At 43.6% G+C, this 13,676-nt stretch overlaps 1 protein-coding gene across 1 annotated transcript; it reads right to left on the reverse strand.

The window, feature by feature from the left end:
• Window positions 1-5,437: 5,437 nt before the first annotated feature.
• On the reverse strand, window positions 5,438-12,808 carry herpud2 (HERPUD family member 2). The gene is made up of 9 exons (XM_056445013.1): window positions 12,719-12,808; window positions 11,039-11,425; window positions 8,849-8,926; window positions 8,190-8,291; window positions 7,645-7,772; window positions 7,325-7,450; window positions 6,687-7,028; window positions 6,476-6,587; window positions 5,438-6,356 (listed from the first exon to the last, which is right to left on the reverse strand). Exons 2-9 carry the CDS (start codon window positions 11,183-11,185, stop codon window positions 6,159-6,161), a joined length of 1,233 nt encoding a protein of 410 aa, XP_056300988.1. The 5' UTR covers window positions 11,186-11,425; window positions 12,719-12,808; the 3' UTR covers window positions 5,438-6,158.
• Between the last annotated feature and the right edge of the window lie 868 nt (window positions 12,809-13,676).

The raw sequence follows: 13,676 nt of genomic DNA on the forward strand, positions 1-13,676 counted from the left end.
ACAGCCTGGGGTCAAATTGACCCGAAAGAACACCGACATTAAACATTGAATGGGGTCAAATTGACCCGAAAGGTAACAGGAGGGTTAAAAAAGCTCCTTTATTGTCCCAAACATATTTAAAACTGTATCCGCCTGACCACCTGACTCTCTCACCTGTTCCCCCTCATCCTCACACCAGCAGTCGAATGCTGTACGCCTTACCTGAGTTTGGACATCCTGCGTGTACTTTCGTCCTCGGTTGATGTCGGTAAACGTGTTTCATAATAAACTGTGGTTTATTTAACACACATACACAGCTGCTGGTAAATATAAAATAACACAAGCGTTTCCTTTTTTGGCAGGTGACATCCTCAGTTATAAGCAAAGGTATAAGATTCTGCAATTCTGCCAAAAACATGACAACGTGAACGATGATCCTGATGAGACGGGATTATCGAAGCTGGCGCTGAGATCATGAATCATAATGTTCTGGAAGGCTAATATAGATCTGGAGCCGAAACATCGTCAGACGGAAGCAGGGAAATGTTGCATATTTACATTTTAGGCATTTTGCCGATGCTTTCAGGAACATCGCGGGCGAGCAGCTGCGCTTTGATGTCGATGTTTGAATGGGGTCCAACAATGTTCATTCGGGGTCAAACAATTAAATAAAGTCAGAGGAGAAAAGTAATATTCCATGTTTTAATGTTCATGTGTACAATGTATCTGCACTATTGACTCCAGCAAAGTGTACACACATATAAACACACACACACACACACCACACACACACTGTCGTCTATCACCAGAACCATCACCCGCCACCGCAGACGAACTGACGGATCGATGGCTGGGCCGTTAGTCGCCGTTTCACCAGGAAGAAGGCCCCGCTTCGGCCCCGATAAGAATCGGTTACATCCTTGGAAAAATAAATAAATAAACAAATAAATAACATCCAGTGTGGCTCTGATTGGATTAGAGGGAGAGAGGGGAAGGGCAAGACGAGCCCCCGTTGAGGTATGGCCTAACAAATTGGAGCCAACAGTCGGGCCAGAGAGTCCTTTTTGGGGCATAATTTACACAGTGAGGAGCATGAGCTGAATCTAATGTCATTTCCATCAATTTTGCATTTTGGCCCTTCCCCCGGGCTTTTAGCGGTCGTTCGACTCGTCTGGCGGAGGACAAGCCGGCGAGCATTACAATGTCGGAGACGTCATTTAGCGCGAGAGAGGTGCGTCTTTATGGCGTGGTGACTGGCTGGATGCGCGGCACGCGGCGAATGACCAACAATATGCTAATGGCGCCGCGGTAGAGAACGCCCCCCCCACCACACACACACACACACACTCAATGGATGTTTTATCTGCAGGTCGTCGGGAGTCTCATCGGCCGCAGTCCGGTCCCGACGAGACGTGCCAAGTCACATTAAGCGATAAGGTCGCTTTGAGCAAAGTGCTGCAGGAAGGATGGAGGACGACCTCGCGGGAGCTCGGGAGGAAATGTGCTCCCCTGTTGGCCGAGAAGGGAAGTGCACCTTGAAAAGAAAAGTTGCAGGTGGAGACGACGGCGCTCTCTTCCTGCCCACAAACAGTGGGATTTATATAGATATATTTACACTACTGTTCAAAAATGTTGGGGTCACTTAGAAATGTCCTTATTTTTCGGAGCACTGTTATTTTCAATGAAGATAACATTAAATTAATCATAAATACTCTCTCTACATAGTTAATCCGTAAATGACTATTCTCTGGTATTTAATGAAGTCTCTACAGAGGTGTGTAGAGGCCCATCTCCAGTGTTCTAGTGGTACATTGTGTTATCGCCTTAGAAGACTAACGGAGGGGTAGAAAACCCTTGAAAACCCTTTTTATGTGAGCGCAGCTGAAAACAGTTATGCTGGTGAGAGAAACTCTAAAACTGGCCTTCCTTTGAGCCACAAGAAGAACAACATTAATATTTACAATAAAAATCTTTATTTTTAACCTAATCAATGTCTTGACAAGATTTTCTTTTCATTTATCAATTCATTTGATAAATAAAAGTGTTTTCATGGAAAACACAACATTTTGCGGGTGACCGCAAACTTTTGAACGGTAGTATATCTATAAATATCTATATATATATACATATATATATATATATAGATATATATAGATAGATAGATAGATATACTTTAAGGTTTCAAGAGCAAATGTCTGATATTCATTAGACCCTAAAGGTGCTTTTTATTTCCATTTATTTGTATTAATGCCTTTACGGAATAAGACTTAACAAACAGATTTTTTTGACCTCTTTAGACTTTTAGATTTTGGTCACTTCATACAAAGCATTTTTATTTATTCATTTATTTATTTAAGTCTGGACCACCACGCAGAACATCCTTGTTTTTAAGATAACCTCGTTAAGGTGAGCTTAACGAGGTCAACGCAATCAGCCCCAGAACCTGTTTTTGACCCTCTCACTGTTATTGTGTGGAACATTTAAGGTTTTATTTTACAACTGGAACAGCAAACAAGCTGTAAAGGAACGGGGTCATGAACCCGACCTTGTTGGTTTAAACTGCGCATCAATTGGATGCACCCTTCATTACTCACCCTCACAGTAGCAGCGCCTCAGTGGCGCTTTAAGTGGAGAAAATAGTATGTGTGTAGATTATTAAAATAAACCAACTCGATGAGCTACGGGAAAACAAGCGGAGCTCTCCAGCTCACGCGACAAGGTTGTTTTGTCGCGGCTGCAGTTTCGTTTTGAGGACCAATCGAATCACAGAGTCCATCACGAACGCGTCTCTGCGTGTTTTTGACAGTCGTGAGTCGGAGGATTACGTCGGACACGAGATGTCGTAAAAGTGTTCCTCTCACTTTCAGACACGGCCGAGAAAATCCACTTTACATGTGATATAGAATTACCTCTGACGCACAAGTCTATGCTACATTATGATGATTTGTTTACCTCTGGAATAATGACACAGGAGCCTGAATTCCACCTGGGATACGACGCCCCTAAAGTGTCCTCTGACTGTCAAGCTGCCAAAATCCATCTCCGGATTACAGGATGCAAATCCATCGCAGCCGGAGAGGAAGACGACTCGGAGCTAAGAGGAAAAACAACAACCGTAACAGGTTTGACATGTGACAAAACTATTTTTTTAATTTTTTAAAAGAATCTCTTCCAGTTGGTTTATTGAAGAATTGTGATCAAGAAACAGAAATGCTGCAGTTGCAAAGCCAACTGTACAACCAGAGGAGTCGCCCCCTGGTGGTCAGTCGAGAGAATGCAGCTTTAACACATGAAGCATGCAATTCTATACAACCAGAGGAGTCGCCCCCTGGTGGTCAGTAGAGAGAATGCAGTTTTAACACATAAACTTCTATACAACCAGAAAAGAAATGCATATAACCCTGATAATTAATACAATGTGATCAGCAAAATATCTGGTGTTTTTGTTTGGAAAATTATCGTAATATAGTATTATAAGACTGATTTCCGACTATCGGATTAATTGTTTCCCGCTTGGCATTAAATAAATGTGTGTCTCTCTAGTTAACAACGCCTGCATCTTCATACACCTGTTTTTAATAATGCGCATTTTCAATTTCCGCAAATTGGACATGCAACATGAAACAAGGGTATCGTATTTACACCATGTTCTCTAAATGGATTCACATCACTGGAGGTTTGACTGATCGGACTCTTGTTAATTACGTCATATCGTTAAAGGTATAAACCAGAAGTGGATGGAAACGTGCAATAATCTGCACAGTATCTTTGTGTGCTCAAACGACAACATTAAAGATACTGCACACTCAGCACTTTTACTGAAAGTCCCGTCCTCGCAGGTGTCCTCACACTCCGTCTCCCCCCCCCCCCCCCTGCGTTTCCTTAATAAAGTCTGCGTATCTGCGTGGCACGTGTCCGATCCCCCGAAGACGACGAGGCCCGATAGCGAGGAAACAGGAGTGAGCCGTCTGCATAACAAGGACTTATTGTGATGATGAAATGTCCTCCAGGGCCCCAAACACCCTCTTAAAGAAATCTCTCCCTCCGATAACGGGAGTCTAACCCCACGGAGAGGGATTGTGTGTGTGTGTGTGTGTGTGTGTGTGTGTGTGTGGGGTCCTAACCCGATTGGATCGGAAGGGGCCGCGAGTAACGAAATCAAACGGCCGTCAAGCCGCTGTCATGCATAATTAATTGGGCCTTCTACGACCAACTACACAAAGATCCATGCTCATTCGATTAGGGGTCTTGGAGGACTCTCTGAAGTGCATCGCCGTCTGAGCCGCTCACCTCTCTTATCGGTGAGGCGCGTCGTGTCAAAGCCGCAGGTCCGACTCTTCACAGCGACGTTGAAACTCTCCGAGTGGCACGTCCCTATCCACCCTCGTTCTACCCTTTGAGCAAGGCACTTGCTGCGAGGCGGTATTTTCAGTTTGCGGAGGTGCTTTTAGCTAAATCCTCAAATTAGCATGCTAACACGCTCACAGCGATCAAGCTAATGTGCTAAAAAGAAGAAAAGAAAGAAGAATTTGTAAAATCGTCAGCCTGACATTTATCGAAATCACGGAGAACAGAACAATATTTGTAATATCCGCATTCTGTGTCAATGTATTTATGATAAAAACACCAGTTTTCAGAAGAATGTATGAATGTGTTAAAGTGGATATTCTTATTTTCAGGTGTTTTACATACTTTAATGTTCTCTCCAACTATTTGTTCTCGTTTATTTGGTCTTTTTGAAGAAATAAAACGAGTAAATATAGATTATTCGAGTATTTGATTCAAGCCTCTCTCACTCCGACTGAAGGTTCAGGCTTTAAGGGTTTAGGGGGGACGTTGGATTATGGCGTAGTTTTCCAGCTGTGGGTGGAGCTCCTCAAGATGGTGGGCGGTACTTTCTAATGAGCCTAATGCTAATCTGACATTACCTAACCTAGTGTCAGTCAGATTCATCCTCTGTGGACCATGAACCAGTACATAAATCTCTCATATCCTTTCTTATAACACGCCTCTATCAGACTGCGCATCCTCAAGTTACTTTTATTTAAATTCAATAATTGTATTCTTTAAATCTCGTATTTGTCGAGTTTGCTTTTTTCTTACTTTTAGAATTTTCCCTATTAGCTCTTATCTTTGTTTGTGTTGCTTCATGTCATTCTGTAACTGTTTGTAAATTACATAAAGATGTCTTATTATCTCACTGTTATTTTAATTGTATGAATCGTAACATTTGCAATATGAAAGATATTTCACATATCAAAATATGAAACATAATTTGGTGTTTATGTAACAGCAGTAGTTTATGATATTCAAAACAATGCAAATGATTTATGAAAGTCCAGAACAAAGAAGTTCAATCGGTACTCTGAGCTCCGGTGACATCTGTGTGTGAATGTCGCCACCTGCTGGACATCCGAGGAACTACAACAAAAAAACAGGAAGTGAAACGGAAGACGAGTCAAACCGCAGCAAAACTTTTATTTAAAAAAAAAAAAAAAAGCATATATTTAGGAATTAAAGATGCATATACTTACATGTGTAAATGTTCAAATACACAAAGTGAGAAAAGAATGTGCTTCAGTAGCGGCAATGTCTCGATGCACATCGTGTGCACACATGGAAGTGTCTTCTGGGTTGTGGGTTTCTTTCACTTTTTAAGGAAACTACGGCTTCCTGTTCTTCCCGTTTAGTTTTTTTCTGGGTCACATACCTCACTTAAAAGTTTCAAAAGCACGACCGCATCACGGTATTAAAATGCAAGACAGCTCCCTCCTCCACCACCACCACCACCACCACCCACCAACATGTCTCAATGAATTAACAATCAAAGAAAAAAAAGAAAAAAAACTACAGCTGAAGCTCTTAATCCATTAACACAACGTGAGATTCACTTTCTTTACGTTCCTTTATTCCCAACCTCCTGCAGAACTCACAATGCATCTGCTCTTACACTTCAGGAGGAGCCCGTTGTCGACGCACGAGGCTCGCGGCCGCCCGGCTGAGGTACCCGGGCGCTTGAAAAGGGATTCGAACGTATCGGAGGCGACTGAAGATGGTGTGGGGGGGATTTAGGGGCCGCAAAAGGAATCGTGATACTTCTGTTGAGCGGTACCTGCTGGCAGGAGGGAGCGGGGTGTTAGAGAAGTCGGGCGAGGGGGGGGGGGGGGCGGGGGTTCTGGCTAGTTGGCGGGTTGGCGTCGTCCTTCTGGGACGAGCGAGGTGATTAAGGTGCTGATGAAGGACCACGCGGTGGTGAGGAAGTGAGGCTCGGGGGGGACGGCGGCGGCGGCGGCGAGCTGGTCCTGGTCCTCGGGGGCGACAGCTCCCTCCTCCCCCCTGTCGTCCTCGTCCTCCAGCCCGTCATCCATCAGGCGCTCCTGAGACACAGAGGGGGCGACACGGAAGACGTCGGTGAAGCGGCGCCACGCGAACGCGATCCGATCGGACCAGCAGGACCCGGGTCCTCCGGTTCCTGCGGGAGTTCAGGACGACTCACCATTTCCTGGATGTTCTGGTGTCTCTCCGCCTCCGCCGGTGGGGGCCGGACCTGTTCTCCTTCTCCGAGGTTCTGCTGCTCCGGCCGGAAGGGAAACCAACCGGCCTGATGCCTGGGGGGGGGGGGAGGGGAGAGAAAAAGCGCTCTTTTCTACTTACATACGTGTGAGAGAATGTCAAAGTGCGCGTGTAAATCTATCCGAGCGGCTCACAGGTAGACGAGCAGCATGGCGCCGATGACCATGACGAAGCGGCTGAAGGAGGAGTAGAAGTACACGATGCTGAGCAGGACGCCGGCGCGGGACACCGTGTACAGCCAGTCCAGCCAATCGCGGTTCAGCTCGTCGTCGTTGACCACCGCCCCGCCCTGCGCGTTCATCTGGATGTTGGGGTTGGCCGGCTGGTTCTCGGGCAGCGGGTTGGGGGCCGCCTGGTTGGGCCCCAGCGGGGGGGGCTGCACCGCCTCGTTGGGCTGGGCGGGCTGGAGGGGCGACGGGGAGGGGGAGGGGGGCGGGGGGGCGCCGGGAGGCTGAGAGGCCGCGACCGCCGCTTGACTGGAGGAGGAGGAAACGTTCAGAAGGCCAAACAATCCATTTTAACTGTTGCACTTGAGGAATAAATATATAAATGACATTAGAGAACAATTAATCCCTATTGCGTTAATATTTATACAACGCATTAGTGGTAAAAAAAAGAACCTCCCGCATTACCGTAATCTGAACTCAAAGTCCGTCTTTACAAGCAGCTGTAATTACGCAGATCTATGTATTCTAACGTGTTCTCTTTAAATCCACTATTATCATCGTTATCTTTAAGAATCGTGAGAGAAATATAAAAATATATAACTTACTATTGCATGTAGTAGTGGCGCGCGTACATCTGCTGCCACCACAGCATCTGCATGGGCATGTACATGGGGTGGGGGGGCATGTTGGCGGGGAGGTCGCCTTGCAGAGGGACCTGGGCTCCATCGGGCCTGTGGTTGTTACTACATGTGTTATTACACTGTGCACACACACACACACACACACACAGTGGAATGACAACAACATATTCTTCTGACCCGTTAGTTCTTCACTCGTCATTATATATTGTATAACCCTCTTTCAGAGTAATAACAACACTGACGTGTGAATGAGTTGATCATCATGTTGTGAAAGACTTGCTCACCACTGAGGGACAGCAGCGGGACTCTGGGGGACGCCGCCGCGGTACCTCAGCCCGTCATAACTTTCTGGGACAGAGGAGGAGGAGGCGGAGGAGGAGGAGGCGACAGGCTGACTGGCCATGTCTGAAGTCTGAGGGACGAGATATGAAGAGCATTTAGAAGCCGAGTGACGACGCCAACGAGCCGCTCGGCTCACTCGTGATGCACCGACCTCTCCTCAGACCTCAACTGAGGGCATCCGCCAGAACAGAGGACCGATCCAATACAACATGCCCGCCTTTCCCCCATTGTCCCATTTATAGTGTTCACGCTCTGGTTTCTCAGTGATCTTATTGGTTACAGGTGTTCTCACAGGTGCAACTTCTCATCCAGACTCTCGGATCTGAACTCAACAGCATTTTGACTCTAGAATTTAGCTGCTAGCGCAAACAGCTGTAAATCAAACAAGTGGAAGTCAACATGGTCTGACATGACAAACAAAGCAGGCACACACACTCACTCACACACACACACACACCCCAGAGTTGGTGGATGTCGGTCTACTCACGCTGGAGTCGGCAGCAGAAGCGCTGGCCGCGGCGGGGCTCCGGGGCGAGGCCGGGGGGCTGTGAGAGGCACACACCAGGTGCATCATGTGGTATTCATCCTGCTGCAGGTCCACAAGTCAAGGATGTGGGAGGAAGAGGAGGGACGCAACAGAGCAGAGAGAGAGGTTTAGTGAGGAAATGACATTTGCTGCTAAAACACATCAGATCAGCCTGATTTAGTTCTCCCACAGCAAAGAGCTCTCTGTGTGTGTGTGTGTGTGTGTGTGTGTGTGTTCCTTTTTTGCCAAAGATTTGCTGGTCCAAGCTTCTCAAATGAGTTGGTTTGATGCTTTTCTCTGTCAAATATGATGTTACAGGTAATATTTGGTTTTTTTGGACTGTTGAGATGACAAATTAATAATCTGAAGATTATTAATAATCTGAAGATTATTAATAATCTGAAATTGACTGCGGAAATGTATAAAAACAGACATGTTTCACTATCTCATGACATTTTATAATTATTGAGAAAAATAAATCGGCAGATCAAATGACCTTGTGTTGCAGCAGTTGAATAAAAAAGTGAATATATAGACATTTGAAAGAAATCTATTTGGGCGAGTTCCCAATCTAAATGTTCTCCACGCACAACATCGGCCACCGGGTCACTCAGCCGTACCTTTCGGAGCACGTCTCCCAGCTGCAGGTGGTCTTGGAGGAGTTTCCCCGAGTAGACCAGCCGCTGGTCTTTGGACAGCTGCAACACAAACGGTGTCGTGTGTGAGAACGGTGTCAACACACGGGGGAGTGTGTGTTTCTTTTACTTCATAAAAACAGACTGACAGCCATTCCGACGTTTGTATTCTTTACAGTGTCAACAGATCAGGGCGTCTTCACCTCACCGAGAGCTAATCTCCAACGGCGAGAAACCTAAAAGCCATAATATGGAAATGTGAACGTTAACAAGAGATACAAAATAAAAAAAAGATGTTAAAAAAAACGGGGCAAAGTCCCTGTGCTGATGGAGGTCATGTGATGCGTTCACAATGGACCCGTGAGAATTGTTTTCTTCTCAACTGCTGTTTGGAAGGTCAAACATGAACTCAACTGCGTGGGGGGGGGGGGGGGTGTTGTGTCTTGAGGTGAGTGATTCGGCACCTTCGGATTAGATGAGATTGCTGGGCTACAGATTAGATGTGGAAGGTTATTAAAAGTGCACACAGAATTGTTCGATCATATTCTCTGCACTATATTATTATATATATATATTATATTTTCCATTATATTTTTATATATACTTTTAAATGTAATAGTGGTTTCTTGCAATTCCACTTGTTTTGCTTTGACTCTCTGTGGAGCACTTTGTAAACATTGTTTTTAAAGGTGCTATATAAATAAAGTTATTATTATTATTATATTTAGTACACCTGCATCGCATTAAATGTCTTAAAAAAAACCTGAAACTCAAAAAGATAAATCACCTCGATGATTCACAAAACTCAGATGTGGTCGTGTTTGTGTGCGCCGCACGATCAGGTGTACACATACGGCTTGTTGCTATGGCGACGCAGCGATGCTCTGCTCTTCATGCGCATCTTCATGCGTGTGGTCTGTTCTTAGTCGTGACAAAATATAAACAGGGTTCTTACACATGTTGACCAATGGATTTCCATGACTTTTCCATGACTTTAAACCAAATTTCCATGACCAAACTGAAATCTCGGTATTAACATGAACATTTTTGAAAATGTTGCGTATTGAGAGCGTCTTTCTTTAAAAAACGTATTAATCATTTCAAACTCGGCGTGAATGAACATGCGATTATAACACATTTCCATGACTTTTATGATTTAAGTTTTTTCCATGACTTTTCCAGGCCTGGAAATGACCATTTAAAAATTCCATGACTTTTCCAGGTTTCCCATGACCGTACGAACCCTGTATAACAGAAACATTTGTCTACGGTGTTTTCTTTTCGGTCAAAAGGTTTGAAACTCGAGGCGTGGACATGAAAACCCAGCAGTCAATTTGTTAAATACTTCATCCGATGTGCAACAGGAGGCTTCGTTGTTCCCAAAGCGACGCACGGTCGACCTCAGGAGCATCGCATGCATGAATGTGATCTCGTGGAACCCTCTCCGCAAACAATGGAAGGGAGCGGTTTGAAAAATGATCTTTTCTTCTCCACGCTGTCCAAAAATAATAATAATGAAATGCGTGTCAGACGCGAATTCAGCGTTTTGTGCTCCGGGAAGAAAGAAAACTAAAGGAGCGTTTGAAGCTCGAGAGACGACGTGTACGAGCGACCGAGACGGTGACCGGCTGCCTCAGTGTGTGATTTCCATAATGTAGTGAATGAATATGTAAATTGTTTTGCAAGATACTCATATTACTCAATCTCTGGTTACCAATTCAACTATGAATATAACTAATTAGAGCCAAAATCAGAACGATAGAATGCATTATTTACTTCACGCTAACATTTTCAAAGAAATAAAACAAATTTGTGAGAATTTTATGTTAATATCTTTGTGGACTTTAGTTAAAAATGCATTTACAGCACTTTGGCTCTGGGGAATTGTGTCGCGCATGTTTTGTAACCCAACCGGTTAATTAATTACAGAAAATGACAAATGGCAAACTAACTGATGATTAAAATAATTGGTTGTTACAGCCTTGTATTTGTTGTTCTGAGTGCAGGTCATGTCACAGTGCACTTCAACATAACGGTTTTAGGAGTCAGCTTAAACTCCTGTTTAAGTGTATCGAACTCCAAGTTGAGACGACGAGGTGAGACCGATGTTCATCTGGAGGAAAAAGCTTGAATAAGAAAGGAGAGAAAAAACGTCGAACGGGAGGAGCGACTCACCGGCTTGCTGGGGTACACGTTGGAGATGTGACTCTTCAGCCGCTCCACGGTCCAGTTGAGGAAGCAGCTGATGGTGTGGTCTTCATACTTCTGGTTGGGGGCCTTGATGATCAGGGTTACAGGACTATCAACTGCCCAGGAGTCCATGGCTCATATTACTAGCAGGGCGGGCTCTGAAGGACCTGAGCGGATTGCGTCACCACTCAGGACTCACCTGAGGAGCAAGCTGCCTCAAAGCCTCTCCATTCCGGGGCTCAGTTAAAACACACCTGAAGCTGTCTCTGCTGTGGTTCCCCCTCTACAGCGTCTGCCTCATGCGATGGGGAAGTTGGTGGTTTTTACGACTGTATTGATGGGAATTACTCTGTGGTGATAGTTCTTGGATATCTGGTGAAAGAAAAAGAAGGAAAAAAGGTCTCTTGAGAGGGGATGGACATTTTTCCCACATATTATATCTGGCTGTGTAGCTTTAACTATTAACTTTAACTATTTTTACTGCAATCAATTTTTTAAAGTCTCGTCTCAGGTTTAGCGATATCTTATTTCAGCCAAATTAGTTTTTTAAGTGTTCGGTAGTTGTAGAATTGTACCAAGTTATAATGAAATGTGTATTACATTATGCCGATTCATATTAACACTTCTCAGTACATCATTGGGGCCGACGCCTCTCAGCTGGTTCGTTGACTAAAGGGACGTTGTTGTTTTAGTCGACTAAGATCTATTTAATCCATTAGTCCTTTTTTGTGCTTTACTTTTAAGAAACGGGTACTAGTAAACACAAGATTTAATGTGTTAAAGTGTTAACTTTGTTGTGACACAAAGAGCCTGGTGCTCATCTTCCGTGGCTTTATCTCATTTCGTATTTTTTCGCGCATGTATTCAGAAACTGTGTGTTACGGTGATTACAGAACAAGAGGAGGGCGATAAGGACACAAACCGGGAAAAAAAGACAGTCCAGAAAATAAAGACAACAAAAGGGGATGGGAAAAATTTAATACAAAATATATACATTAAATGTGTTACTTATTGCTTGCTATGTGTTCATGCTTGGCAATTGATCCCCTGAGCCTGAAATAAAGTATTGAACTATCTTCACACATAGACACGCGTGCGCGCGCAGGTCGAGTGTTCCTGCCTTGCTCAAGAGGCAGACTTCCGCCGCTCAAACTCCCGGTACACGACGTACTTTTTTTTCCTCTTTTTTTTTTTAGAGCTACAGAAATGTACGTCTGTATTTTAGAGGCGAAATTTAAAAAAACATTGAAGCATGAAACCATAAGCTATAACCACTGCTGAGGTCACGAGTTTCACTTCAGCCTTTCTGACACCTGCTACGTTGCGTCATCTTTACAGTAAACTGTCAAACAGGTAACGTTAGCTCACTAGTGGCTAGTCGAGCTAAACCCGAGAGACGAGCCCTAAATGCGCAGTTAAACGGACCTGAAATCACCTTCGCGTGACTTCTAGCGGCTCAAATATATTGAAGCCAAGGCGACAGAAACGGCTAACGTTAGCTCGGCCGTTGCTCGCGAGGAAGAAGAAGGAAAAAAATTCGATTGGAGTTTTACAACCGTTGCCACGGTGACAACGCGGTTAACGGCTCGATAACGTAACCAACTGCCGCGAGGTTATCTCCAACATAATTTACTTTCAATAAATGATATATTTTGACCCCCGTACCTGTTTACTTTGAAGGCACCGTCGTCGCTTCGCCCTAGCTCGGCTCGCCTGCCTTGTTGTTGTAATGTCGGGTGTGTGAGAGAGACCGGATGCCACGTCATCCTTCCTCCTCACAACAGCTGATCTCGGCCAACACATCCGGTAGGAAACCGGAAAGACCGGTCAAAGAAGGAGTCAGATCCCTCCTCTTTTTGGTTTTTAAATTACTTTAAATTATTTTATTCCTCACTTAAAAAGGAAATATCTATATATATATATATATTTTAAAGTCCCAAAGACGTCCCAAAAATAAATATTTATTTATCTTTGGGACTTTTTTAAATTATTTGTATTCGTACCTTATTTTTCCTCTTATTTTTTGTTATCCATGCCGAGTGATTAATAAATAATGATAATTCTATATTTGATCTACCCATACACACACATATATATATATATACCTATGAATCCTGTGTATTCTGCAATATTGACAGAGAAACACTTCTACATTAATTCTATGAATGCATTTATATTATTTTATTAATGTAGAATATATATTGTATATGTTATGTGAGACTAATAAAAGAGATGTTATTCTTTATTATGATATATGTTTCCTTTTTCTTTGTTTTTATCCACAAATGCAAACAGTCTGAAAGGAAATCCAATATGTACAAGCGGAAGCATGAATTGAAACTGTACAGTGAAACAAAATAATTCTAAGTTTGACATTTCTCTACAAATGTTCATGTGTTGGCAGTTTTACACAGGTGGGTTAAATAATAATTTTATTCACAGGGCAAAATGTGTAAGGAAACCACCTAGATATTAATATTAGGTTATTCAAAGATCTTTTTCAATAGATATATTACTATAAAATGATCTCACCAGGAACATCTTTACAACTAACAATCGTTTGGTAAATCTTTTTACTGATTTATTCATGTTTTACTCTACTGTTAAATCCTTATAATTTTAA

Source organism: Pseudoliparis swirei, chromosome 22 (assembly GCF_029220125.1).
Source record: "Pseudoliparis swirei isolate HS2019 ecotype Mariana Trench chromosome 22, NWPU_hadal_v1, whole genome shotgun sequence".
In the NCBI taxonomy this organism is placed as follows: domain Eukaryota; kingdom Metazoa; phylum Chordata; class Actinopteri; order Perciformes; family Liparidae; genus Pseudoliparis; species Pseudoliparis swirei.

Excerpts from the sequence above, each read along its gene's own strand:
- herpud2 (XM_056445013.1), bottom strand. The coding sequence starts at position 11,185 with ATGGACTCCTGGGCAGTTGATAGTCCTGTAACCCTGATCATCAAGGCC. Across the intron at positions 8,292-8,848 it reads TGGGAGACGTGCTCCGAAAG|CAGGATGAATACCACATGAT; the intron begins GTACGGCTGAGT and ends GTGGACCTGCAG. Across the intron at positions 6,588-6,686 it reads GCCATGCTGCTCGTCTACCT|GCATCAGGCCGGTTGGTTTC; the intron begins GTGAGCCGCTCG and ends CCCCCCCCCCAG.